The sequence below is a fragment of the Betta splendens genome, chromosome 3 (genome assembly GCF_900634795.4).
Source record: "Betta splendens chromosome 3, fBetSpl5.4, whole genome shotgun sequence".
Classification (NCBI taxonomy): domain Eukaryota; kingdom Metazoa; phylum Chordata; class Actinopteri; order Anabantiformes; family Osphronemidae; genus Betta; species Betta splendens.
The window spans coordinates 12,645,218-12,672,896 of NC_040883.2; the positions used below are offsets into that span (position 1 = coordinate 12,645,218).

General features: G+C 40.7%; 1 protein-coding gene across 5 annotated transcripts in view; it reads left to right on the top strand.

Annotated features, from left to right (window-relative positions):
• The window catches only part of LOC114852296 (CUB and sushi domain-containing protein 1-like), a 202,180-nt gene that overhangs the window by 81,286 nt on the left and 93,215 nt on the right, over window positions 1-27,679 (top strand). For all 5 annotated transcript variants that reach the window (XM_055507498.1, XM_055507499.1, XM_029144613.3 and 2 more), the window contains 14 exons: window positions 4,390-4,493; window positions 4,662-4,774; window positions 8,002-8,184; window positions 8,282-8,467; window positions 11,780-11,920; window positions 14,600-14,721; window positions 14,825-14,897; window positions 16,213-16,351; window positions 16,747-16,934; window positions 17,030-17,218; window positions 21,454-21,570; window positions 21,696-21,911; window positions 22,260-22,448; window positions 24,018-24,187. In XM_055507498.1, the coding sequence (XP_055363473.1) occupies window positions 4,390-4,493; window positions 4,662-4,774; window positions 8,002-8,184; window positions 8,282-8,467; window positions 11,780-11,920; window positions 14,600-14,721; window positions 14,825-14,897; window positions 16,213-16,351; window positions 16,747-16,934; window positions 17,030-17,218; window positions 21,454-21,570; window positions 21,696-21,911; window positions 22,260-22,448; window positions 24,018-24,187 (2,130 nt within the window). The remainder of the gene's footprint in view (window positions 1-4,389; window positions 4,494-4,661; window positions 4,775-8,001; window positions 8,185-8,281; window positions 8,468-11,779; window positions 11,921-14,599; window positions 14,722-14,824; window positions 14,898-16,212; window positions 16,352-16,746; window positions 16,935-17,029; window positions 17,219-21,453; window positions 21,571-21,695; window positions 21,912-22,259; window positions 22,449-24,017; window positions 24,188-27,679) is intronic.

Below are 27,679 nucleotides of genomic sequence, written 5' to 3' on the forward strand. Positions count from 1 at the left end.
AAAAACATAGCTGAAACAGAAACAGAAATCCCCACAAGTGCAACAGTTTCTGCTGCGTGATGAATCCATTTTTAATAGTGTGAGTGTAATCACCTTGTTAGACAAAATGCCTCTGAAGGAATTGGTCCCATTTGTTCTTTGACTGTATATCACACTTTTCAATTAAGCAGAGATCAGGTGAATTGTCTAGCATCCTGATTAGTCACACTGGCTTTTACATATGAATTTCTAGAACGTGTTTCACATACTTGACTTTACGTATCTTTGTTAATCTACTAAGGTCTGAAGAAGATGAAGTTGGATGCTTAGATAAACAAAGACCTGGTTGTATTTAGCAGGTTTCACTTTGTGTTGCCTTGACTCCCCCTCTGTGACTGGTTTTCCCCACAGACCATGCAGGTTAGCTGGACCTTTAATAACTAACTGTATATCTACTGTGGCCAGGCTTCCCTCTTGTCATCTGTCTTGGGTGCTGGACTTTTATCTCCGTAGACATCGATGCACATTCAGCTATAGCTGCAGCACTTACTTCTCTCGGCTGGTTAATAGCTTGTGGAGGCTCTTCGCTGCAGATCTAAATGAATTGTTAGTTGTGAATCCCCAAGAGGTGGCTCGGTGTACGTCCTGCTGCTGTGATTGTCTCTCATTGCCCAGCTGCATGAGCGCAGCCACTGTAAAAGTCATTTTAGTTGCAAAATGCGGCACACTAAAAGCTGATTTATGATGCTCTCTTGGGCTCCAAATTGCAGAAGTAAATGGCTTCTAAAATTCTCATGGGTTGTCAATGAGATGCTCCTGAGAATTTAAAAATAAAATAAATATATAAATAAAGTTAGCTTAACCACTGAATAATTACTGCAAACTTGTTAAGTACAGACCTTCAGTAATTACTGTATGCGTTTTCTACATACTAACCTCAACAATAACCATGAAGGCCATGGAGGGTGTGTCAGGTTCATATTCTCAGGTTATGCTTTAGTTGTTTGGCTCTAAGACTATAAATGTTGAAAAGAGCCTTAAACTGTCACTGGGAGCTCAAGGAGGAAGAGAAGGTTAGTCTTAATAACCTTAAGGTTAATAAGGTTTATTATATCATTCAGTGAATGTCAGTTTTCCCCCATTATTATTTTTGGTCCTGTTGACAGACAGATAAACAGATTCATGGATTGATGTTTCTATCATGTGCCTGACTGTTTCTGCTCAGCAGTGATGACTCACTGCCTCAGATCAACCAGGGCATCGAGGAGCTCGTCCACCTAATTATGGCTCTATGTTCTTCTGCAATATTTGGATGCAGGGTCAGTATTGGCATGATCTGACGACAGCGCACTGTACTGTAGGTTTTCTATTTCATTTTCTTTCTGGAGCAATAGAGGAGCATTTGTTTGCATTCGAGTTGTTGTTGTTGTGCCGTGATTAGACCGAGTCCCTGCATGTAGTGCTTATGCTGCTTTTGAAGCTCTGCTGACTGATGCTGACAACCAAAAGTGGGTCCAGTATTTTTTGGTTTGTGTGACAGTATCTGCTCTGAATTTAGGATCGAAATAGGAGAAGAATGTCTATCAGTGGCTTAAGGTATATCACAGAGTTTGGGTTGTTCGATGCTATCAACAATGTTTAGATGACCTTTTGAGCTGCTCTTGGGTGCTTCACTGCTTTCTAATGGTCTTACATTCTACCTATCGCTCCACTGATTCTTAGGCAAAGTGTCTGATTTTGACATTGAGCGACTTTTTCCGGAATTACTGGTAACTAAAGCACATTAATGTAATGAAAGAAAAAAGTCTTACAGTGTAGAACCTTTTGGTTGTGCTCAGTTTAGAATTTGCAGTGACCTGGTATAAAATCGTTCATTTCTTTTTTTTTCAGCTTCTTTCTCTTCTGTGGAAGTAAAGAAGCTAATCTAATGTGGTTTGGGATTGCAGACGGCACCTAATGCCTCCTAAATGGGGCCATTTGGATCTGTTGAACAGCACAGAGATTTCTGCTAATGACCTTAGTATGATAACGCTTCAGTTCCTTGCAATAAGTCTGCTACTTCGGTGCTACAGTATGTGCCTCGGCTTTTCAGACACACAAACATGCGAAGGCAAACGGAAGAGCTACATATGTTAGGCTGTAAGTCTGAGAACCACTGCCTGCGTCGAAAATCGGAATCACATGCCATCTTGAATATTTCACATGCTAATTAAATCGATTAATAAAAAGAAACAACTCTTTATTTTTTACATTTTGTTTAAGGTTTAAGCATTTTGTTCTGAGGAACAATGACTGTAACGTTTGTAGTGCTTTTACTACGGCTGACGATCCACTGTAGGAGTCGGCAGCCAGACAGTAGCAGTGAACCTTCCAGTCTTGTGGGTGTTTGTTTAGTAGCATTAGACCAAGGAGCAACACAAGCCATGACCACACTGGTAGATAAGAAAACGATATTAGTCAATAAGCTGCAGTGGGAATAAAAGAATTTCTCTAACTTGTAGCTGATGCTGGTGTTGGACTTAAAATGAAATTGATCTTACACACAAAGCTCAAAAAATGCGTGAGTTCAAAGTCATGTAATTTCAAATTGACTGTTCCAACGAATCATGTCAAGATCAGCATCTTTTAAGTCTGAAGCTAAAAAGCATGTTTGTATAGTGTAGGTAAAGCATACATATAGTAAACGACTAGTACAGTATTACAGTGGTTGATTTTCCCTGTGATGCTGTAGGAGTTTAGGAGTTAGTACCTCACCGCGTGCTGTTTTGCATCTTATTTTCCAAGATTTGCATCTACTTTTGAAGAAACTAAACATTGCCACGGGCTGCAACATCTGAAAATCCAGTAGTGAAATGCTCCCTACAAGTATCTGTCTCACACTTATTGAGGTGAAGCTTAAGTCCTGGTGTGTGGCGTAATAAAGTGCTTTTTTTCTTAAAAGTAGGTTCTGCCGCAGAAGGAATTGAGTGTGAATGTGAATCGATGCATTCCCACACGTGGACCGACACACATTTACCCAGTAGTGTCGTTACCATTCCTGTCATGATGGCCGCTAATCCCCCCGATGATCCATATCCTTTCACGTTATTCGAGCATTTACTAGCCATTTTGATTCCCTACAAAGCACGGCCGAAGGCTTAGTAAGGCATAGCTTATTCTGCCATGTTGAGATGGTTTTTACTCTCCTTATCACCTGCGGAAAGATTTTCCTTCACTGTAGTGTGATTTGCCACGTGATGGATCCTCATCCACTATATCACAGCTTCAAGGTTCATCTTAATCTTCTAATACACGAGTAATCCACTGATTGAGACCAGCATTTTTTTCCTGAGAGGTTTCCAGAACACAGCGGACCGCATTTCTCATCTTCATTTCTGTCAGGGTTATGATCTACTGTCAATAAATAATAGACAAGCAGCAAATAATAGAATAGCGGTACAGCATGGGCGCCAGATTGATGAGCCACTGCTGTATGCATGAGACCACATGTACATCAAGGAACCTGCCTGCGAGTAGTGCTTTTACACTCAATTTCTCAAAGTTTAACAACAGGGCTTTGCAGGGTTCAGTGTATGTGAATGTAAGCGACAACATGACTTGGTCATTCTTTTGGGTCCCTTTTATTAAATAAATCGTCATTAAAGCGTCTCCCCAGGTGCCAGTATTTGGTTATTTTCTATCTTCTCTTGTTTAAGAGATGACAAGAACTGGCACCAGCTTCCAGTAACTGGGCCAAACCGTTCGAAAATGAACTAAATAATGGTTCAGGTTGATCTGGGTGGTTTGGTCACACCAAATTATGGTTGTTACGTACTGTACCTGGTATTTTAATCTGGACTAGTCAGTTAACAGATTCATTATACAGTGAGGCATTTTCTGGGTGTGACGCTGCTTTCAAAGCCACCATTTCCAATGTCATGTATTCTAAAACTGAACACACAGCAGATGATTGGAAAAATAGAACCGTGCGTCATAGTTTATTCTCTACAATGATTATTCTCTGTGCTGTAATTACGTCTTGAGTTCCCTCCAGGAAATCAGGGTACAGGAGTACAAGTGCAGGAGTCATAAAGCCTCGCACAAGATGCCAATCCTTTCAAGAAGTGCTGCTTTATAATAAATGTTATTACTTTATTATTGACATGGAACTCCAACATCATATTGCACTTTCATAGCTTGAGAGGCAGTTGTTTGTGAAACAGAACTCCCTTTTCAATACTAGGTTTTTAAATATCTCCAGAAATATAGTCATTATTCTGTATTACTGCCGATTCCAAGGTGGCAAATGTCTGAAAAAGTGATAACAAATAGATGACTGATTGTCCCTCTTCCTGCTTTTGTCACAAATCTTTGCACAAGTCTGTATTTATATCTGTCTCTGTTTGTGTGTTTGTTATATCTCATTTTCAGGTAATAAAGCTGTCATTTGAAGAGTTTGACCTGGAAAGAGGCTATGACACTTTGACAGTAGGAGATGGAGGGAAGATAGGTGACACCCGGAGGGTACTCTACGTGTAAGAGTCCTAGCAAATTATGTAGTAATACTGACATGCACCAATATATAACAAGTTAACAGTGGCAATTAGACAGTTGCACTCATAATCACACTACACACAGATTACAGTGGAATATGATGAATTATGATTGTTTTTTCTTATGCAAACGCATTTGTCTGTGCGTAGGCTCACTGGATCCAGTGTCCCTGACCTCATTGTTAGCTTGTCCAGCCAGATGTGGTTACATCTGCAGTCAGACGATACAATCGGCTCAGCCGGGTTCAAGGCAGTTTATGAAGGTATGGCTTCCATGGCAGGTAATACAATCAAATCTGCTGTACCGTCACACTTTTCTTTGAAACAGTCTCTCTCCCTCACACACACACACACACACACACACACACACACACACACACACACACACACACACACACACACACACACACACACATACACACACACACACACACACACACACACACACACACACACACACACACACACACACACACACACACACACACAGCATTGCTAGCATGCGTCTGTCCTAATGAACATGTGTGAGTATGGGTGTACTCAAACTGTCCTTTGCAACAAGGCAATAAATGAATTATGAGTCAATCAGGTGATCATTTGCTGTGGTGTTTACTAAATTAGGTCAATGATGACACTGATGGGGACAAAAAGACAGTTACAGTGAATGATGAGATGGTAGAGACTTGAAATGCATATTATTCAGTATAATCCATTTTTATTTTACTATATTGCATTACACAAGGACTGCATTTGTTCGTTCCAGTGCAGCTCTTTACACAGAATTGAACTCAATGTAACTGAGCTAAATTGAATTCAGTTGAGACAAACAGTGAGACAGGTAGAAAGAGGTAATTAGATAAGCACAGATTCAGAGGAAGTAGAACAAGAAAAGACTGACAAAGAGCTCTGAATTAGATGTAATGACAAATCCAGGACAGGATACTGGACAGGTAGTGTTTTCGATCCTGCCTGTCTGGTATTTGAACCAGTGACTTTTGATTAAAGTTTGCTCGTCTAACCTTTTAGCCCCATTATTTGCCTGAAGTGATAGTAAATTGGCTTAGTTGTGTGATGTCATAGCGTTCAAGGCAATGTGACTAACGTTAACAAAGAAAGCAAAAAGAACAGACAAATGGTGCCTAATGACCTCTAGACGTCTTATGGTTTGTGCTTTACCCCAGGATAAGCAAGCAGTTGCCTCTGGTGTGTTATGTGTATGTGTTGTTGTGCTCACATACGTGATGCTGTCAAACTGTATAATTCACCATGTTCCGTGGTTTGATCATCCTTATCCCCTGGGAGCAGCTGCATTTTCAGCCCTGCAGCAAAACCCAGCGCCTGCAGTAGGTTTAAGTGTGTACTTTGAATGTCATCATGTTACACTCGCTGGGTTTGTGTGTGTGCATCTATGTGTGTGTTTGAGTGAAAGTGACAGAAAGGAAAGACAGTTCAAATCTTATAAAGTAGAAATCCAACCGTTATGCTGCGCTTTCAGTGAGAGACAGTTTCTAGGCTAACGGCAATTAGGCATAAAAAAGCAACAATGTAAATAATGTATTTATTTTCTGACTAATCAAGCAGATAAGACTAGCATCAAATAGTTAGTTATAGTTAGTATGAGACTTATACGTTTATGGGAATTAGAAGTTAATGGCCTAAAACAGACATAACGCCCAGAAACGTCCATTAAGTGTTTGTAAGTGTGTTTTTCATTTTCTCGCTTTAGGATATTTGAATACATAAATCCATGTTTATTCTTTAGCCTATATTCTAAGCCATCTAGATATTAATTTTAATCAGGAAATATACAACCAAATGAAAATCTCGTTCACTAAAAGTTTTGAAGAAAGAAAATCCCGAAACGCAGCAGAGAACAAAGAGAAAGAATAAAGTGAAATGACAAAAGAGTAAGTGAGAGAGGCAGTTACCACCATAATGACAAGACTATCCAGAGGCCGAAGATCGCTGATATCCATCCTGACACTCATCAAATGTTTGACAGCTAGCTGTGGGCCTCACACACACACACACACACACACACACACACACACACACACACACACACACACACACACACCCCTGCCACTTTTTTATTCTATTCAAGTAGGTGCACGTACAACCCAGCAGATAGTTAAAGTGTTGAACACACAGAACCCCACACACACTCATATGAGCTCACCTTGAGATGCGTTTGCCCAAAGCGAATCCAGAATGCATGTGTTACACCATGACAGGCAAATGGTAGAATGTCACATTTTAAAGCAGGGGATTGAGGGAAGAGCAGCGGATAAAAACACACTCCCTGTTACTGGAGCAAAGAAGCAAGTGACAAAATGAATAGCACATGTTTGCAGGCCAGTTCAGCTGCGCCGCTAATGTGACACTCATGCCAATAAAGCCTGGTGTGTTGAATCAGATTGAGAGGCTGGTAGCAATAGGAGAGAAGCAGAGCAGCAGGAGGGGAGGACGGGGACACATTTAAACAGGACAGACAGGCAGAGAAGAACGAATCGATGGAGAAAAACAAAGCGTGTGTCAGAATGTATGTACAGGCAGCAGTTGTATTTAATACAGTGTCACAACCAGGGGGCTGCTCGCTTTGATTTTTACCTCCTGCTGGTTCCTTAACAAGGGTAAGCACGGATCAGTGTGTGTGTTTCCATCTACCTGTGTGCCTCCACTTATTGTTTTGCCTTTCACAATTAAAGCTGAATTGCACTACAATTACCCTGATGACAATTAGCAGTGAGGAGGGGAACAGTAGAAGGGATTTCCCAGCAACATAAAATAACAGACAACAGACACGTTTTTATTAACATTGCTTCAGGATTCTTTTTACATGTATGAAATAAAATTTTTTGACCTTTTGTCAACATTATTGAATGTTAGTTACAGTAGCTCCTCACCCAGCTCCTAACCAGAGGTAGAAGACCCAGCGGCGCTTAATGGACCCTTGCTGGTGGTCCAGAGCCTACATGTACTGTAACTGTGTTAGAAGGTTTGGTTTGAAAACTCATCAAGCTACATGAGGTCTGGTCTTGATCCTCGAGCTGGCATGTTTTGAATAATCTACAAGATGTAAGATGTTCCGGCCACTGTTGTTGATGCTGATGGCCCCTCAGGCTACCTGTTACATGCAGTAATACCAGCTGTGCAGAAATTAAAAGCCTGATGCTTGTATTTAGATCTTTCTTTGCATTAAAAGTTGAAGTTGTGAACCGTTCTAGTGTCGTGACAGCGTCTCTATGTTACCATAAACAGCACATACAGTAATTCACATTTACATAACTGAAATCAATGCATGCACCTTACAACCACTTACCCCTCACCTTCCATGCATAAAAAGACAAGCTCCTATCTGAATGTCACTTTGTCACCCGTTGACACTAATTGTCAGAATAAAACATGAGTGAGTGTGTGTGTGTATGCGTGCGTGCGTGTGTGTGTGTGTGTGTGTGTGCGTGTGTGTGTGTGTGCGTGTGTGTTGCAGAGATCGAGCGGGGCGGCTGTGGGGATCCCGGGGTCCCGGCATTTGGTCGCCGCAGCGGCGATGGCTTTCAGCACGGTGACGTGTTGACCTTCTTTTGCCAGTCAGCCTTTGAACTCGTAGGAGAGAGGACTATCACATGTCAGCACAATAACCAGTGGTCTGGAAATAAACCCAGCTGCGTCTGTAAGTCCATTTTGTAGTTGTTTGTTGTGCCCTGCTTCTTCTTATCTACTCTGCCTCCTTTCTACCTGATTAAATACGTGCTATCTGCTGTTTGCAGTTTCATGTTTCTTCAACTTCACGGCTCCATCAGGGACTATACTGTCCCCCAACTACCCAGAGGAGTATGGGAACAACATGAACTGTGTGTGGCTGATTATCTCTGAGCCAGGAAGCCGCATTCATCTTCTTTTCTCTGACTTTGACTTGGAGCCACAGTTCGATTGGTTGGTGGTCAAAGATGAAGGTAATTATCATTTTTCACTATATTATTGCAAAGTAAAGTTCTACTGTTCAATTATTCCCATCAAGGCGCCTTCTTTTTTCTTCTTGAATATGGATGGGCATGTACCAGGGTCTAGCAATTTTGTGGGAGGGTGAACTAATTACGTCAAAAGGACTGTGTATTTGATTTGACTGGGCAGATGAAGCATTAGTTGTGATGGTTTAAACGCTCAGCAGTTAGATGACGTTCCCCTTGGTAATAAAGGTTATTGATTTAAACCGAGGTAGCCTTTGTTTGACTGGCTGGTCGTTAAAGATGAAGTTGTGTGTAATTGACTGGCGCTGAGCCCGTCACTCCACAGGGATGTTTCTGTAGCAACATTTTTAAAATTACAGAGCAATTACAGCAGTTGCACTGGGCAAACTGAAATTAAAGTTGTGGCTTTGTTGTCTTCGAGCTTGTTTCCCTTTGCTGATAAATCTCACATGTCATACGTAAACTATACTGTTGTTGTTTCACTGGTCAGCCACCAACTCAACAATGAACATGTTAGTTAGTAAAGTAAAAAGTCACAGTGATTATAAAGTTACCTGCTGGGCGAGTTATGTACAGGGAGACTTTCACAATCAGACTCCTTTAATGCTGAAGCAAATGTAGCACAGATTTGATTTAAAAAACACCAGCAATTTGATACGTTTGCTTTATGCCTTACAAAAACATGAAAAGGAGATACTTTAATCCAGGAGGAAGGTAAATCTGCATCCTAGTGTAGTAAGATAAACATTTCTTTTTCAAACAAGCCAAAGGGCTTGTCTCTATTACCCAGGGTTTTATGTGACCTGGACGTTTTTCCTGGATAATAACACGTTTAAATTCAAGCAAAAGTGAATCTTGCTTTCACAGTAACAAGCAATAAAACTCCTGAAGTGGGAGGTGGCATCCTTAAAGAGTTCACAGCTCCTCAGTGTTATTGTAAAAAGTATCTAAACGATACCATCAGGAGGAAGCCATTGTTGTCACCTAGCGTACAGTTAGATAGATTCTCTTCTCAGATAGGACCACGTATGATCTTGTCCTTCTTTCAGCTTTTGTCATCTTGATTCTTGTTCTGGTCTTTTGCTGAATAATGTCATAATGATATAAGTGGTGGAGCTTTTGTGTTGCTGGAGAGCAAAGAGGCTAGAAACTCAGTTACTGTGTGGATTAATTGAGTTTAAGTGCTTTGGATCAGAAACTCCAAGTCAAAGAAGAAATAAAAGGAAATGTTTCTGTGGGAGTTTATTACTAAAGAGGATTTAAAAAATGACTTTCAGTTGTATCTATTTAACAATGTAATCTAAACCACACTGACATACAGTGTGCGTTCTTTAAGCTCAGGAGTGATATAAAGCCATGTTCCACTGCTGCCTTTAAAGCATCAGAAACACACACGTGTGGTTGACTGGAAAGGAGTTTGAGCGTCACTAAAAAGAGCCTTGCTTGAGTTGTTCGAGTGTCACATTCTCAAAGCCAATCAATGAACCTAATACACCACATCAGACTCGCTTTGTGGGAGATGATTCCTTAGTGGATAACCACAGGAAATGTCAGGTGGCAAAAGCCATGTTTTCTTTTAGAAAACTAATCTCGTGAACTCCCGGTGGATCGTAAAGCTTGTGTTAGTTCTAGCAGTGAACTGAAGTGGCGCATGCCAACAGCTCATCAGCGCCGGTTGACATTTAGAATCACAAATCACACACAAATACATTTCCAATCACATTCAATCAAGGCGATAGCGCGATCTGAACAACCCCACGGGTCCTCACACCTACCGTTGATCATTAATGTGCTGCTGCTGGTTAATCCGCTCTTTTCTACCTACTGTGACTGGCTGTGACGATTGATTTCTCCATCAGCCCCCTAACCTCCCCCCTGCTCTGTGTTTTTACAGTACATATTGGGGATGGCGTTTCCTTCCTTCTGCATTATGTGCGTTCCATAAATCAGTCATATGGCCCTGCTGGCTTCTGTTGTGCGTAGCCCTTTAGGCGTTTATCGTTCTCCCCACTGAATTAGCTGCTAGATCACTTGGGAGCCCATCCGCTGTGTATTCTGCCAAACAAAAGTTTGTAACCATTTGTTGAAGTAAATGGTCCTATGCTGTGACACAAATGTCTCAGACAGAAATGAGGTGATGCACAGTTACAGCTGTGGGGGGCCAGTGTGGGAGGTGTAATGGTTTCAGGGCCATCCGACTGGCACACAGTAAGTCCTTCCTCGGCTATAGAGCGGTGCCTTAATGCCAGAGCATATGTTAACATAGCAGCCAGGTTCAGCCATTTATTACAATTATGTATCACCCGGGGGGATGATAGGTACTTAAAACAAGATAATGCTCTCTGCCATGGTGACAGAATTATTGAGGAATGCATTGTGTGAGACTCATTCAGGTGAAATAATGTTAATGATCTGGACACGACTCCTGAGCTCAGGTCTTTTTGGAATCCGCTGCAACGTAGTGTCTTTGGAAGAGAGCGTGTCTCTGTCCCTCGCTGATCCGCGACCTAAACCTGTGGAAGCTGTTTTAAGGACCACAGGGAGTCCACGGTGAGCCAGCTGTGGCTCAGCTGGTTGAGCAGTCATCTGTGAAGCCAAGGGTTGGTTGACTTCCAGCTCCTCTTGGCCAAATTATTGGCCAAGAGAAGAATCTTCCCATGAAGATCAATAAAGCAAATCAAACGCAAAAGTTGGAGTCAACATAGCTCAGAGCTTTCAGGTTCTATACACTTTGTATTATGAGCAGTTGACTAAAGTGGATTTTTACTGTACAAACTCTAATTGTAAGAATTTTTGGAGAGTTATTATTGTTATTCTTATAACTAAAGGTACCATGGATAAATTATATTGGTTTGAGTTTAGACGTACGTATAGCCCAGGGCTAGAGGGGTGAAGTATCACTGCTGAGTTGGAATTGAATTGAATGACTTGTAATGGATTATTTCTCCATTTTGGTGCTGACAGCTTTAGAGAACGTAATCAAATAAATGGGTCTTTTCTCTAATGAAATGATTTAGTCTAAAATAAATGACAGGGAGATGACTCCTGGAGTGGTGGGGTATAAATAAAGCAGAATGAGTTCGGGAATACGTGGTTGGGTAAATAACCTTAATGCAACGTATTAAGATTAGATTTGAAGAACTACTAAATAATTAAAGCATATTTTTCCTCGTCCTCTGGGAGCTTTTTCTTTTTCTCAAGTCCTTCACTTTCCAAGTTTGTCCTTGGCCTAATGTTGCATCAGTGCACCATTTAAATGTGTCACTTAAAGACTGTCTAAACTCTGTTCTATTTTAGGTCTGTCTGAGCCGACAACATTTGGGACGTTCTCAGGAAAAGATGTTCCATCACAGATTGCCTCAAATGGACACATCATGAGATTGGAATTTCAATCTGATCATTCAAATACTGGCAAAGGCTTCAATATCAGCTATACCAGTATGTACCGCTGTCTGTGTGTGTGTGTGTGTGTGTGTGTGTGTGTGTGTGTGTGTGTGTGTGTGTGTGTGTGTGTGTGTGTGTGTGTGTGTGTGTGTCTGTCTGTCTGTCTGTCTGTCTGTGTGTGTGTGTGTGTGTGTGTGTGTGTGTGTGTGTGTGTGTGTGTGTGTGTGTGTGTGTGTGTATGTGTGTGTGTGTGTGTGTGTGTGTGTGTGTGTCTTTCTGTCTGTCACTGAGAATCGTTTCCACAAATAAACTAAGGACGTTTTATCTGTAAAAGACATTTCATCATAACTATCATACTGTCTATTGAAGTTGCATTTAACATCTGTTGAATTCAATGACATTTTTTTCACTAAAGTGAAGTTAAATGGATTCAACCGCAATTTTCTGTCAGAATGTTTATTTTTATTGAACTTTATGGAGTTTTTGCGGCACCTACAAGTTTGCTTCATCGGAGCATCGCAAGCCACAAACTTCAGCGACGCATTTCCTTTTTGAAATCGACATTCGTGCGGTGGCATCATTTCGTTGCGTCTTTGTGTATTTACGTTGTTCCCGCGACTGTCACAGTCGATGGTCGCATGACAATGCAGCAGCTACAATTGAGTTTCAATAGCAGAAAATGGTTCAACGTCTCAGTAAGAGTAGGGGGACATGAGCTGCAGAAGAAGGGGCTTCTTCAAATGTCAGCCCAATCAAGTCATTGTGTTGAGAGCCTTCTCATCTTGACCAGAGTGACACTTATAACCCCACTCTTCCTATAGTATGTAGTAGTGGACTGCTTTCTCAACACTCATAGGTATGCAGAATTTTGACAAATGTACATGATGCCCTGATGCTGAATATTAGTTTGGATGAATATGCCGGAATACCAGCCATGAAAACCATCAATCCTGTCATGTGTTCAGTAGTTAACTGCTGATATGATTGATCTGGTTCAATATGTTACTCGGGCTTCATTTAGTTCAGCCTGTTCCCATTTCACTACATTTATCTGCTCTAAGCTGAACCAGCCCTGCATGACTGATTCAAATTAATTCTCTGTGTTTCCATGTGGCTTTGCATCAAAATGACCTTGTCTCTGACTCTTCCTTGAGAGCCGATGTCGGACAAATACTGAACGTCTTTTGTATGTTTAGCACAACAAATCCAGCCCCAACGCAAACAAGTGCTTGCACCCTGGAATGAGGGGTGTGCCACAATCGTCACACCGAAGCATTTATTAAAGAAACACACTTAAAAAAGCTAAAATGCTCTTTGTCCTTCCTTTTTTTTACATATATTATGTGGTATGCTAGACGAGGGTTACGCCGAAATCTTGTAGTTTATGATAGTGAAACTTTTGGAGAGTTTAATTTAAACGTCTGATCACATAAATTCTTCATTGGGACTTAAGAAAATTCAGGCATCTTTGTGCTGTTTCAGTAATTTTCTCTATTAACATTTTAATGCATATATGAATATCAATGAGCGTCGCTGTGTGTATTTATGTGAGTACTATTGGAAACTCAAATATCAACTTTATGGATGCAGACTGTGCAGTTATGTGCTAAGAACAGTGTAATGTGAGTCAAAGTGTTGATACTACACCATTTGTACTTTACCTAAATACTAAGTATAGTTCAGTGACACTCGTGTTGATTACACTTAAATTACAGTGTTCAAAAACATTAGCCATTAATTCTAGGTCTATCCTTCATGGTCCACATGGAAAGTTACAATTAAACTCGTTTTCTCCAAGGAGAAAAATCACTCAAAATTCACAGATTGCTTGTGAAAAGCCTTTCCACAATGTGCTTGCTTTAAGATAAATCCCTCAGACAAAACATGTTCAATATATTGAAGTGCAAGATACAGATCATTTCTTTATTTCTTTTGCTTTTTGTCTCATCCCTATTATTCTATTTTTTAGCCTATTTTCTTTTCTGCTCAGTCCATCGTGTTGATCTCCAGCTTTCAGTCTGACTCAGATTTTTATGTTTTGCTTTTTCATTCAGACACAATCTTGTCTCACACTTTCTTTCTTTCTTTGAAATACTCACATCCCACTCTCTGGTATTATAGTCATACTAAGATCTTTTTTTTTTGTCATGCTTTTTGTCTCTCGCCTCCCTTTTCAGTCAATTTGTATTTTTTATATACATATGTCCATGCACCTTGTGGTGTGCATTTCCACTGCATGTATGCTTGAACACATATGCTAACGTATCGAGCTGCTGATCTATTAAACGGACCTTTATTCGCTTACGCTCATTTCTTTCCTATAACCTTCTGTCTTGCCCTGCTCTCATTTCCTCTCCATCAGTAGCTAATCGATCTGAGACGTGTCCAATCACTAGGTGTGCATTCTGGCTGGGATCAGGTTAATCTCGGAAATGTGGATAATATAAGCTAAACATGACAGGGTTGAATCCATGCATTTCCATATTTTCATATCAGCAGAGACGTCACACTCACTAACACTGACTCCACTGTGATGTGCTGTTGAATCCTTATTCATGGATTGAAAATAATTGAAACATAATTTAAATACAGTATCTGTTATTTAAACTGTTGGTTTGTGAGATACTGTATAATTTCTAATATTTCTTCGACGGTGAAATTCAGTTCTCAGTTTTCTTGGTTTTGTGATTGTTTTTTTTAACTAACTTTTGTCTTATTTTTGTCTATGTGTAGCATTTGGGCAGAATGAATGTCATGACCCAGGAGTTCCTGTCAATGGTCAGAGATACGGTGACCAGTTTCAACTGGGCAGTTCTGTGGCCTTTCGTTGTGACCAAGGATTTATTAGGACACAGGTAAAAGTCAGCCATCAAGCTGTTTGACACTGATGACTATGCAGTTTTCTTTCTACACATTACCAACCTATTGTTTTTTTGTTTGTTTTTTTATTTCTCCTAGGGGTCAGATCAGGTCACATGCATCATCCAGGATGGAAATGTTGTTTGGTCTGCAGCTGTGCCTCGCTGTGAAGGTAGTCATTAATGGGAAGGCAAACACACACACGGTCTAATGGATGAATGGGTGGCTATTCAAAATGTTCCGCTTGCCAGAACTATAACATAGCAAAGCATTCAAATATTTTGATCTTGCTGTGCAGCTTATGTAAGTGTGCCTGTGCACCTTAGGAATAGGATACATTTCTTCTTCTAATTGCTTTAGCCTCCACTCTCCCTAAGACCTATTCAGCTTGTTAGCACACATCTACCTGTAATGTACTGTACCTGTACAAGTAACTGTAATGATAAAAGGACACTTAATGTGATGTGTTTTTCATCAAGATGAATTGCAGTCACGTGTCTGTGAATATTTGTGTGACTATTTCATATCTCCTATCTTGATTGCATGGTCTAAATGACATTATCAAATGTTGCCTGTTGTTAATAAATGGAACGGAGAAGAAAACCTAATTGAATAGGGTTGTCACCTCATTAAAAATGCAGTATGCAATATTCCTGTCGTTAGACAGGGAAGGATAATTATGTTTTATTCCTAGAATGACTGCAGCACTGACTGCACTAATTCAATATACAGTACCCTGGCTAAAAATAAGAGAAAGACAAGTGATTTTCTTCAGCTTGCTGAAAGTCAGAAGTTATGAGAGTAATCAAAAGGGTGAAAGTATCAGCCACTTGAGCGCAGGAGGAGTGTCAAGAGCGGGAAAGATAAGCCATAGCAAATTATATAGTGCAGGAAGAACAACGGATAATACCCGGATCTTGACCTCGCTTTAAAGTTATGTTAGTGTCCTTTTAGGGCTATGGTGGATCTAAAAAAAGATCCACCAAGAGCCAAAGCTAATATCACATCACAACCGGTTTTATGTCATCAACATATATTTTAAAAGCAACCCAGGCTTAATTCTTGCATTTTAATGTTCAATAAGTGAGATTTTGTGGCTCTATAAATCGTTAGCTATAAATCAGTGTCACAGTGTGCCAGCGTTTCTGCCTGCAGCCTTCTGAGATGCAGGGGAACGAGGAGCGATTCTTTGGCCTCATTTGACACATAAACACACTTGATTTCTCCCTCATGCTATAATTATTTTAGTCTTTTTCATACATGAGCAGCTCACAAATGTTTACTGTAGAACAAGATTGACACAGCCTAATTTCTGGAGGTAAATGTTTATATCGAGACGTTCAGAACGGATTGGGGAGCTTAAATAAAATGAGCAGATGATGAATATGCTAAGCCAATGAAATACAAGCATTGTGCTGATTTCATAACAAGGAAAAATGATTAATTTCTCTCTGTCTTTGCTTGTGTGTGACTTCACTCCCTTCCAGCCCCTTGTGGAGGCCATCTCACAGCTCCTACTGGTGTTCTGCTGTCTCCTGGCTGGCCCTCCTTTTATAAAGACTCTCTAAACTGCCAGTGGGTCATTGAAGCACAAGCAGACCATGCTGTGAAAATACACTTTGACAGGTAGATGCGTTAGTGATGTTACGCACGGAAGGATATTTGTTGGGTTTCAGGTCTAATGAGTCAGATTCTTTAGCCTTAGTTAACATAGTTGGTAAGAATTTCTGCAGAAAATGTTAAATGCTGACGTTTTGTATCTTGTTTATGGATATAAGTCACAAACAGTTTTAGTGAAGCCTGAAATTGGTTTATCTAATATTTGCTTTTCTTAGTGTGTCGTGAAGGCCAAGTTATCGTTAATTCAAGATCCAGTGGCTAGTTAATTATTTAGTTACCTTCCAGGTGTTGTTATTCAGGCTTTAGTTTGTTCTGTCAGTGGTTCTGAGCTCCTGGCTCCTCTTCACTAACCCATGTCAGGTTAGCGTGAAAATGTTTTCCTCTTCTCTTCTTTTATTTAGGTTCCAGACAGAGGTCAACTATGACACCCTGGAAATCAGGGATGGCCCCTCAGCCTCCTCTCCCTTGATTGGCGAATATCACGGCACTCAAGCACCTCATTTCCTGATTTCCACATCCAACTTCCTGTTCCTGTTATTCACTACAGACAACAGCCGCTCTGCAGCAGGCTTCAGCATCAGATATGAAAGCAAGTCTGATTGACCCACTGATAGAAGTCTCTGTTAGACACCATATAGAGCCACAATGTTGCTGTAATCTCTTCTTATATCATGTGATTCACAGGTGTGAAAATGGAGTCAGACTCTTGTCTTGATCCTGGGATCCCAGTCAATGGTCGTCGTCATGGCAGCAGCTTTTCAATCAGCTCCCGTGTCTCATTTACATGTGACCCAGGGTACACGCTAAGTGATCAGGAGCCAATCGTCTGCGAGCAGAATCATCAGTGGAGTCATGCTCTGCCCAGTTGCGATGGTAAGAATCGCTCATTTCGTTTTTCCCTGTTGGTGAAGCTGTTAGTGTGCCGATCTCTTCAGTACTGTATATCATACTGTTTACTACCATTTACATGCTGGAATTAGTGTCACGTTCACATTTTGGGTCTATAAAAGTAGGAAACTGTGAAAAAGTCGGGAACACAGCAACACCCCTGTAGAGAAAACAGAAAATAAATTGGAAAAGTTCCTGTACAAACTGGCACAGCAGGTCTGTGCTGTCACATTGTTCCTTTATCTCAAAGGACAATCAAACAAAAAAGCCAGAGGAAAATAGGGGAAAACACACTGGATCCCGTGCTTGGCAGATGTGTGTAATCAGCTCTGAGTTAAGCTTTAATTAAAAAAGAAGCTTTATTGGTTGTGTAAGTACCAGAGATTATTTGATCATTTGGAACCTAAACATTTTAAAATTGAATATGATTTTATAGTATTATATTAATGTCACAGTGCAGAATTGTATCATTCATTAGAAAACACTGGAACATGGCAGGTTATTTGTCATTGACCACATTTAGCAGCTTCTGTTGAATCCCTCCTCATCAGACGGGGTTGCAGTCTTCGCTGGCACAGGATCAGTGAAGCCCAGAAAAATATGTCTGTAGATAAGAATCTATACAGACACAACCGAGCAAACTTTACATGAATAAAGGTGTAAATGCAGAACCTACTAAAAATAAATGTTCCAGCACATTAATGTCTGTTTGTAGTAAGACGTGAAATTTAAGTAAACATGACTACTTTCATCTCATGACTACATCTCCCTCCTGGCTTTGCTGTCATGTTGTGACTTTAAGATAAAAGATAATTTATGAGCTGGTGCAGCTGGTCTTTGTTTTACATTGGTCCTTTTTTAAATACCAATAACTGTTGATGTGGTTAAAATGCAAATCAAGTTTGAACATGAGATGTTAAGGTGCTGGAATGAGATGCTAATAAATGAAAATCATATATATTACATACATTATGACTTTAGCCTTGTCCATCTTCTGGTGGGTAGTGTTAATTGTTTACCATAACATCCATTCAACCTCAGTAAAAAGATGTGGGTCAACAGGCACTAGTGAAGCTCTCCCAGGCTTTCTCATTGAGCCGTTCCTCCCAGCTCCTGCTATCGTGGGAGATGAAAACACAGCGTCTGATTTGATCTGCCAACTGAAGAAAATCCAATTTTAAAACCAAAATCGTGATTCCTCAACTTGGTAGTGGGTTAATACTGAGGCGATCTATCTCACAGCATCAGCCGCATAGCATAAGCAGTTTTTAACGACCACTGTGACATTTTCCATTTTCAGCCAAGCATGTCATTTCACCAGACCGCTGTCACAGGACAAACTGTCTCAGAATCCCATATTTCCAAACTGTGTGTAAGGATTGAGTGAAATTCAACATGTTGTAGTTGCATTCAGACAACATCATAGCACCAGAGCGGTGTGTCAGGTATGTTGTAACGTGAATGACAGCATTTCTAATTCATCTATTATTCATCGCCAGTGTTTCTGTTACGTTAGTCGTTTCTACCTCTTGACACATTTTATATTTTCAGGCTGTGGGAGGAAACCAGAAAAATATCCACGCAAACAAAGTGAACACTTGATAAAAATATGTTCTTCAAAGGGCCCAGATAAACTGCACACACTTGCACACATCAGTGATGATTAGTAATAATCCTATTTACATTATCCTCTCAGAGACACCGTTAACTTTTACCTATCTCATGTCACTACAGGACGGAGCGGCCAAAGTCTCTTATTTTGACATTATTGTGTATATAAATAAACAAACAACATGACTTATAGTTCTTCCGAAGGCGTGAAGAGACCCCCCCACTCGGTAATACCACAGTCTGCTGGACCAAACCCCTTATCTTATTCCTGCAGGTCAGCTAAAGCACCAAACAGATAATACAGAACACTGGCTGCTCTTTTATGTGTCACAGAGAATATTGAAGAGGCGCATTGACATTTTAAAGTTTGTGCTTCGTGCCAAGATAACAAGTTGTTAGAAGTGACCAAAGTCACTGTTTTACTTTTAGTAAAGATGCGTTGGCATCCTTTAAGAGTCAGCTGATAAATACGGACGGGAGACTGAGGAATTAACTCAAATGTAATATGACGCTGATTCATTCAGTTGCTGCTTTTCGTTATGCTTTTGCCACACTTTCATTTGCATCTCAAGTGTTTTTTTTTCCCTCTGTCTTATTCTTTTCTTTTTCCTGCATTGTTATACATGTCACACTTTCTCACACACACACGTGATGACAGTCTTTTCACACATAGATCATTCATTCACAGTAGATACACATACATACACTCAGACTGGCACATGTGCCTCCCTCAGCCGGGGTCATATAGTATAGTCAGACAGTGTCCTACTTTTGCCTGCATCCTGATGGGAGTGTAGGAAACTGGCAGTAGTTATTGCAATTCACAAAAGTCAGAAAGAGAGAAGCTCGTCACAGCTCCTTGGCTCAACTCGTTGAAATATACCATAGAATGAGATGCAGGGGAGGACGTTGATGGACAGGGATATGGGTTTAGGAACTGTTTACACACATGGTGGAGGAGCTGCAGCATCAAGATACAAGGGACACAGCAACATCTGTCTTCATGAAGCCAAAATAATAAATAGAAGGTTTAAAAGCTTTTCTCTAAATGAATCATCACAGTCTGTATTTTAGAAGCTAAAAGGACTTTTGTGCGCAATATATATATATATAAATATATATATAAAAATATATATATATATATATATATATATATATATATATATATATATATATATATATATATATATATATATATATATATATATATATATATATATATATATATATATATATATATATATATATATATATATATATATATATATATATATATATATCTTCAGCGATCAGACAGGAGGGACGTTAAGAGTGAAGAAAACAGTTTACTGCCTGATTTAGTTTATAGCCTGGGATGTGTTTGCTTGATAGCTGAGTGGGGCTCCTTTTTATGTCCGTGCCCGTCAAACACCTTGAAGCACTTTAATTGAATTAAATTTAACTCATTTGAGCTGAGTAGAATTCAAAGGGATGGAGCCACAGTGATGGGAGAAACAAAGAGTCAACACATTATCTCACTTCAGCACTCTCTAAACTCGTTAAGTCTTCATTACGTTACTGTAGTATTTTCTATTCTGCTCTATTACAAATCTGAGTTTGCCTTGTTCTGTATCAGTTTAGCTCTGTCTGGTCTCCAAAGCCCCGGTCTCTGTCTCCGTCACGGTCACTTTTTGGCTCAACCATAATAACAATTTTAATTAATAAATATTTCATGTATTTCCAATAAGATCTATTAGCTTTAATTATATGCCACTAGTGTATGTCTTTCTGACCACAAGGCCTGTCACGCAAATGATGCCTGTTCAGATCTGTGCACTGGCTTCCAGTAACTGCCTGCACAAGGCTCAAAGCCCTGACGCCTGCCTTCCCCTGTTAAGTGCTCACCTTCCTGCCACTTTTAGAGGTGTACAATTCCTCATGCCCACTGTTCTTTGCCAGTAATTGGTGTCTGGTGCTCCCTACTCCAAACAGCCGAAAATCCCAAGCAAAGCCTTTTGACTCGGTGGTCACACATTGGTGGAATGAACTGTGTCACTCTGTGGGCGCAATATGTTCCAGAATATTATTCTTATCAGTCATTTCTTCTCGTGGCTCCTCATTCATTTGTGTTGGCCTTTTACTGTCTGTTCAGCTGTAAGTCACTTTGTACCCAAAGACTAAATGTAAATACAGTGTTATCTTTCAGGGCAAATTTGGTTATGTCATTATAGCCCGAACAAAACAGACTGCTGAAAGCTGTTGACTAAGTAGAAAGTTAATGTGACCCTTTGTCAATTGTTAGGAAAAAAACAATTTTAATAACAGGGAATGTTTTGGGTCACGGTTAAGTAATAGCATGTTGAAAGAAAAGGCAACGCTTTTGGGCCACATAGACCGTGCACTGTGTTACAGCATTGTCTCTGGTGTCCTTTCAGTAATCCTGTTTTAAAGTGTTTCTCTGTGAAGGACATTAAAACCCCGTTGAAAAAAGAAATGTGGTTCAACTAGAGTGGGCATCTTTGTGTTCTCCTAATGTGTCTCCATCTTTTAGTCATGACAAAAGCTCACGTTGAAGAGCTGTAAAACAGACATACAACTGATTTGATCTCATGTCCTGTCACCTCTTCCAGCTCTTTGTGGAGGCTATGTTTATGGTAAAACAGGGACTATTCTGTCTCCTGGCTTTCCTGACTTCTATCCCAATTCCCTGAACTGCACCTGGACCATAGAGGTTTCCCACGGTAAAGGTACGAACACACAAATACTATATAATTACTACTGCAAATGTTCATAATGACATTACAGAATGGCTGGTGTTTGAGTAGTTCTTACTTATGTACGTGTCTGTTCTTTCTTCTGTTTTTGTCTCCAGGGGTCCATCTGGTTTTCCACACCTTCCACTTGGAGGAGAACCACGACTACTTGTCCATCACTGAAGACGGGAATTTCCAGGTCCCAGTATCGCGACTCACTGGCTCAGTGCTGCCTCCTAGTGTCAAAGCAGGATTGTACGGGAACTTCAGCGCTCAGCTGCGATTCATATCGGATTTTTCCATGAGCTACGAAGGCTTTAATATCACTTTCTCAGGTAAGAGCCCTTGAACAAAACTGGAGAAAGAGATGAAACTGATGCTGTACTGGTTTTGTGTGATGTGTGTCATCTTTAATGGAGATGGTTAATCACGTGCACCGTGCCAAGTCTGGTTGAGGTCTTCTAACCTGCAGCCTTTTGACAATCTGCTCATACCATTGCTTCAGTGTTAAAAATCTGTCATTACGAATCCACAAGGGGCAGCATTGAGCATTATTAGACGATCCAAATACTGACTTCCAATTTATTCTCAGTATTTACTTCAAGTATTCGTTAAACCAGTGTTTGGAATCTTTATTCATTTTCTCATTACTTTACACACTTTTCTCTGTTCTAACTGTATAGAGTACGACTTAGAGCCGTGCGAGGACCCTGGCGTGCCAGCGTTCAGCAGGAGGACGGGATTCAGGTTTCGCGTTGGCGATTCGCTGGCTTTCTCCTGTTTCCATGGCTACCGACTTGAAGGAGACAGCAAGATCACATGTCTGGGCGGGGGCAGGCGGGTCTGGAGCAACTCGCTACCGCGATGTATAGGTAAGATATGAACTGTGAACTATGTTTCCAAACTATCTGACTGTGGACATAACTCTGTTGACTCATGGAACCTGTGAACAACGTTGTTGTGTGTAAATCGATAATGTAGTATTGCTTTCTTTCTGCCTTCTGTATTGTTAGCTTTATGGTGGTTTATGTTCTGCAAAAACAATCTCGTAAAATAAAGCTAATTTCTTTAGCATCTGAATGGCCTGAAGCATCTGCATTTTTCTGGATGTAATTCAGCAGTATTTTATTGGAATGGCTATTTACTGCTCTTTGAACTGTTGGTAGTTGCTTTTATTTGCCGGCATTCGGCTGTTAGGAGGTCGTAACTCTGATATTTGATGAGCCCCAGTGTTCTTAGATGCCGCTTGTGATTTATGAGAGTTTGGCTGGTGACTGCTGGTAATCAAGCTTCCAACAAACTGTGATAGCAGCGCTATCTTTCAGGAGATCAGGCCTGACTGGGATAAAACGGAGCAACAGCAGCCAGCAATGTGCATCGAGTACATCTGTCTCCCTCGCTTCCTTTCTAAACATCCACTACCCTTCTAACGGTTTCTCCCCCTCTCCCTCTGCTAGACAGTCCTTTGGCTGATAATTAGGGCATTAACTGCTTTATGAAAAGTCTTAATGCTGTGCCTTTTGTTACTCCCCTTTTCCCTTTTCTAATTTCTCTCCGCATAGTTTCAAAAGACTCTTTTCTTGTCTGTTGCTTCATCTGTCGCCTCGTCTTTTCTTCCTCTTTTAGCTCTGTGCATCCCTTTATTCTTCGGTTTCACTCTCCTCTCCTCTCTCACTCCTACTCTTTAGTGCTGTCTTAACATTCAAACAGTTTCTAAGGAACTGCTGGTAGCATTCTTGAGTCTAGTTCCTTCCACTCTGTCCTGATCTGCTTTAAAAGCCACAGAAAAACATGTTGCTTTGAATGAGAGAATTGTTCAGATTTTTCAAACATCACTTTCTCAGTAGTTCCATATTGTTTTAACCACCTTCTCTCTTGTCTTTCTCATTACTTTCATTTCCTCTTTGTCCCTTCCAAGGAGCTGGTCCTGCTCAGTGGGAGTTAAAAGCCTGCTCATCTCGCTCCTTTTCTTCTCTCTTCATTTACACATGACAAAACTCTATTTGAATTCTTAAACTCTGATAGACACTGCACCTGACAGATAATTCTATATAATTTCTATGAAGTACTTTTTGCAACAAACTTATCCAGACCTACTTTCATGCGATGATTTTAATTTTTCCCGTTTTTATCTTGGGCGGTTTGTTTAATTGCTTTGCCTTTTGATGTGTTTTGATGTGTCTCTGCTTGTCTTTACTGCCTTTTTAAGTTAATTTCAAACAAGTGTTTTATTTTGTCTTGTGGTGAACAGTTCATTATTATTATCACAATGTTAATATTGTGTGTGAGTGCAAAACTAGTTTAGTTGGACGTTGTCTCATTTCAGATCTGTGTGGCTTGTTGTAGAATCCTCAGTCGGTCCCTCACCACATCTCCCTGCTCCTAAATAACAAGGTTGAATTGCTGTGAGTGTGATCCACCGTGTTCCTCTCTTGCTGTAGCTGAGTGCGGCGCCTCATCACTGGGACCAGAAGGCATCCTCCTTTCTCCAAACTTTCCCTCTAACTACGATAACAACCATGAGTGCATCTATCGCATCACTACCGAAAAGGGCAAAGGAATCAGGCTGAAAGCTGAGAGCTTCTTGTTGCAGGACGGAGACTATCTCAAGGTATTTGGTTACCCACACACACAGTCGTCCACACCAGCTTGTTTAGCTCAAACCCCTGTATGTTTTGCACTGCAAACCAATATCTACCGTCTCTGTCATCCACGTGGAGCTACAGTAAATGAATCTTGAGTGATGAAAAGAAGCATCGCTCTTCATTAGGTTGAATAGTTTAGTCCGTCTGAGGAACGTTCGCTGGAGGCTACAAATTCATCCTGAGTTGGTTTCACTTCACACCTGCCCTGAATCGACTCATCAGGGGGACAACGGAAGGGGAGGTGTGAGCACACATCATAGAAATCCTTCAACCCCCATCAAGGGTTGTGAACTGTGGCCTTCCTGTTGGTTGTGTGAAGTGGCCTTGATTTTGCTGGGGACAGGTGATAAACAGGACACATGTTGCGCCTGAGATCTTCACCTCTGTTGCCTCTGTGAGGGGGTATTAACCTGCATGTGTGAAGCTTCCTGGACTCCTCTGTCGTACCACTTGTCTTCTCTGCTCAAATGAGTGTCCTTTGTCTTTCAAATGAGGCTACACTACTGATTCTGCTTCTGAAGTTACTCCATCCTTTCGTGTAGCAGCTGTTTAATTTCTCCATATACAGCTCTTAGCACTCTTCACCTCATTGGACCATGTGGTCTCTGTCTGAGTGTACTTGAAGTGGCTTTGTTCATGTGGCTTTTGCAAACGTGGCCGTTCTTAAAGCTAAATGGAGTCAGCTAATGGGAGCCAAGCAAATTAAACTTTTCAGCGTGGGTGGATTTCCTGTAAAGGCCGGCTGCTTGTCCTCACTGTCTTTCCTGTTGAACTCTGTTGGCTTTCTAGGACAGGGCAGGCATCATAGGGGCTGACGGCAGACTTGAGGCAGGAATATATATTTATACATACCTACCCTCATGCTGCCATTTCTGCCCCGAGGAAAATCAAGACCACTTGGCACATCGACCGGGAAGGCCTCATTTAACGATGCTCGATGGGGGTTGGAGAGTTTGTAGAAAGGTGTGACTAGTCCATCTACTTACACCTGACAAGCCTGTTCTGGGCAGGTGTGAAGTTAAACCAACTCGATGAAGCTGCTTGGATGAGCAGTGAAACATTGTGACCCAGTGAGGTCATTAGTGGCTTAGATTATTTTTAATGACAATGTAACAGTTCCAACTGTTGAATTCTAAATTCACTGTACAGTCAATAAGAACCAGACCATGTACAGTGTCCTTAATTATATGAGTTGCAAGAAAAGGGCACCATGAATTCCTTTTCTATCTCGTATGTTATTAGGCTGTATAAGCGAAGGTTTGCTCTAGGTGCTAGATGTGTTAAACATTGTTGTAAAAAGCAATAACATCGCTGCAGGAGTTTATTGCCCATGTTCGCTGTTAGTGCTGATGGTGCTCCTGCTGCCGTCGCTATCCATGGCTGAATGAGTACATGGGAAACAGAGGCACAAAGGGATCAATTGTGCCTCTGCGAACCCTCTAATGAAACCACTAAAGTTCATTATTGTTGCATTTGAAGGTTAGTTTTAGTCTGGATTTCCACTCAATGACTATTAATCAGAATACTTAATATTATCGTACCCATTGTATTGCAGTTGTTTTTACCAATAGAATCCAAATTGGCTAGTATTGTTCATGATGTCAACACTAATTGAGACAGATATGTTGAAACCCAGGACACTGGGAGGAGATACAAGGGTGATCTGTTATTGTAGGTTTAGAGTTGTAACTGACTATAAGGACTGAATTTAACTTTTTAAAAATGACAAACTTGGGTGTGCAGGCATCTGAATTACAAGCAGAAATTACAGAGGTTTGTGGGGTTCATAATGTGTAGTAAGTCCTCTTTGTGATACATGTGACTGTCAGGAGCAACTGTGTGATGTGTGTGTGTGTGTGTCATATGCTGTAGGCATCATTTAAAACTATTCCGTGTCTCCTAGCTGTTAGGCCTGAGGGCCTGGCTAAGCTGGTATGTGGTTTGAGTGTTTTATCAGTATTAGGCTGAAAGCGTTGGCTAAGTCTGCCCATGGATAGATTGCATTAGCTGGGTTTTCCCTGACGTTTAGCTGAGCTTAACATTATTGTAAAATGTGTAAATCCCCTTACAATAAAGGAAAGTGACATCAAGATGGGAAACGGACAAAGTGAATGAATATATCCTGCACCCTATATTCAGTCAAAGTCCAAACTTCAAAAAGGCTGCTGTCAGCTGAAGGATACAGACACTTTGGTGATATCTGGGGCTTTAGTTCGGTTGTTGCTCCTGTTTTGCTGTCACAGTTTTAGCCCACGCAGAAGCAAACCAGAGTTGTCTGCAGCATTTTTTCAGCTTAAGCTGCAATCAAGAAGTGCTGTACTACTGTATATAAATTATATAATAACAATTTTTGGTGCCTAACGTTGACTAGGGATTTTTTATTAATTGCATTCTTGTCATTAAATACATTGGGTAATATTTTAATAATTCTTAGAACTTTTGCCTAGTACTTTAACTTGAGTAGTATTTGCACTTGCGTTTGGTGAGATGTGACATCAATAGATGTCGTATGAAGCTACAGTACTAAACCATATGTGACCACCTTCCTTTGTTCAAACCTTTACACCTTATTCTATCAACTCATTTATCATGTTTTTTCAAGTCTTGCTTCAATTTTCTGTAGAAAGTTCTTGCCAAGCATAAAGCAGCAACTTCTGAGAAAGCTTTTGAGTGATGGTATTGTTTTTTCATGTGAAGCAAAATTCAATACGTTGTAAGCAAGAGGACTGCGAAGTTATTATTTGAACTTAGTAGAAAGGAGGAGAAATTGCACGTCTGAAGTGCGTCTGCGAGTAGTACTTGACTTCATTGTGCCTTTTGGAGGGTCGGTGTCAGGTGTAGTTCATGAGCTGCTGCATAATGAAATAGTTTCTCGGTAAATCACAATGAACACACGCAGGACGCAAAGGCAGGGTGCTGCGGTTTGTGGTCTTTGTCAAACTGCGACGGCCGTCCTCACCAGGCATTTGACATAGCATTCACTATAACAAATTGAATCCTCGTCAGAAAGTAACGTGAGCCGAGCCACACGATACAGAAAATGAACAAGTTCATGCGAGTTAATGAGGACACGTTAGAATCTAACAGCAATCAGAAATCAGTGGGTGGCCTGGGGAGTGATTGCTCAGCATAGGGCGTGCAACCATATTGGATTTTTGACTTCATTTTATACTTGTTGCCCTGAATTACTGGTAATGAATAACTTTTTAAATTAAATGCAACGTAAAGCTGTGTCTGCAGTTTTGCCTTCACCTTGTTTGGATGCAGAGATACCGAAATGGGCTGTGAGCCGCTGGTACTGACAGTGTGATCGCTCCACACGCGACTGTGCGTGTTCGTTACGCCTGATGGGCTGCTGTCCTGGACGAGTGTGTTTAGTCAACTCTCACCTCTGATTAAAGTGTGATACAGTTTACGTCCCGACTCAAGACGAGCCTACCAGGACGACGTTTCCAGCG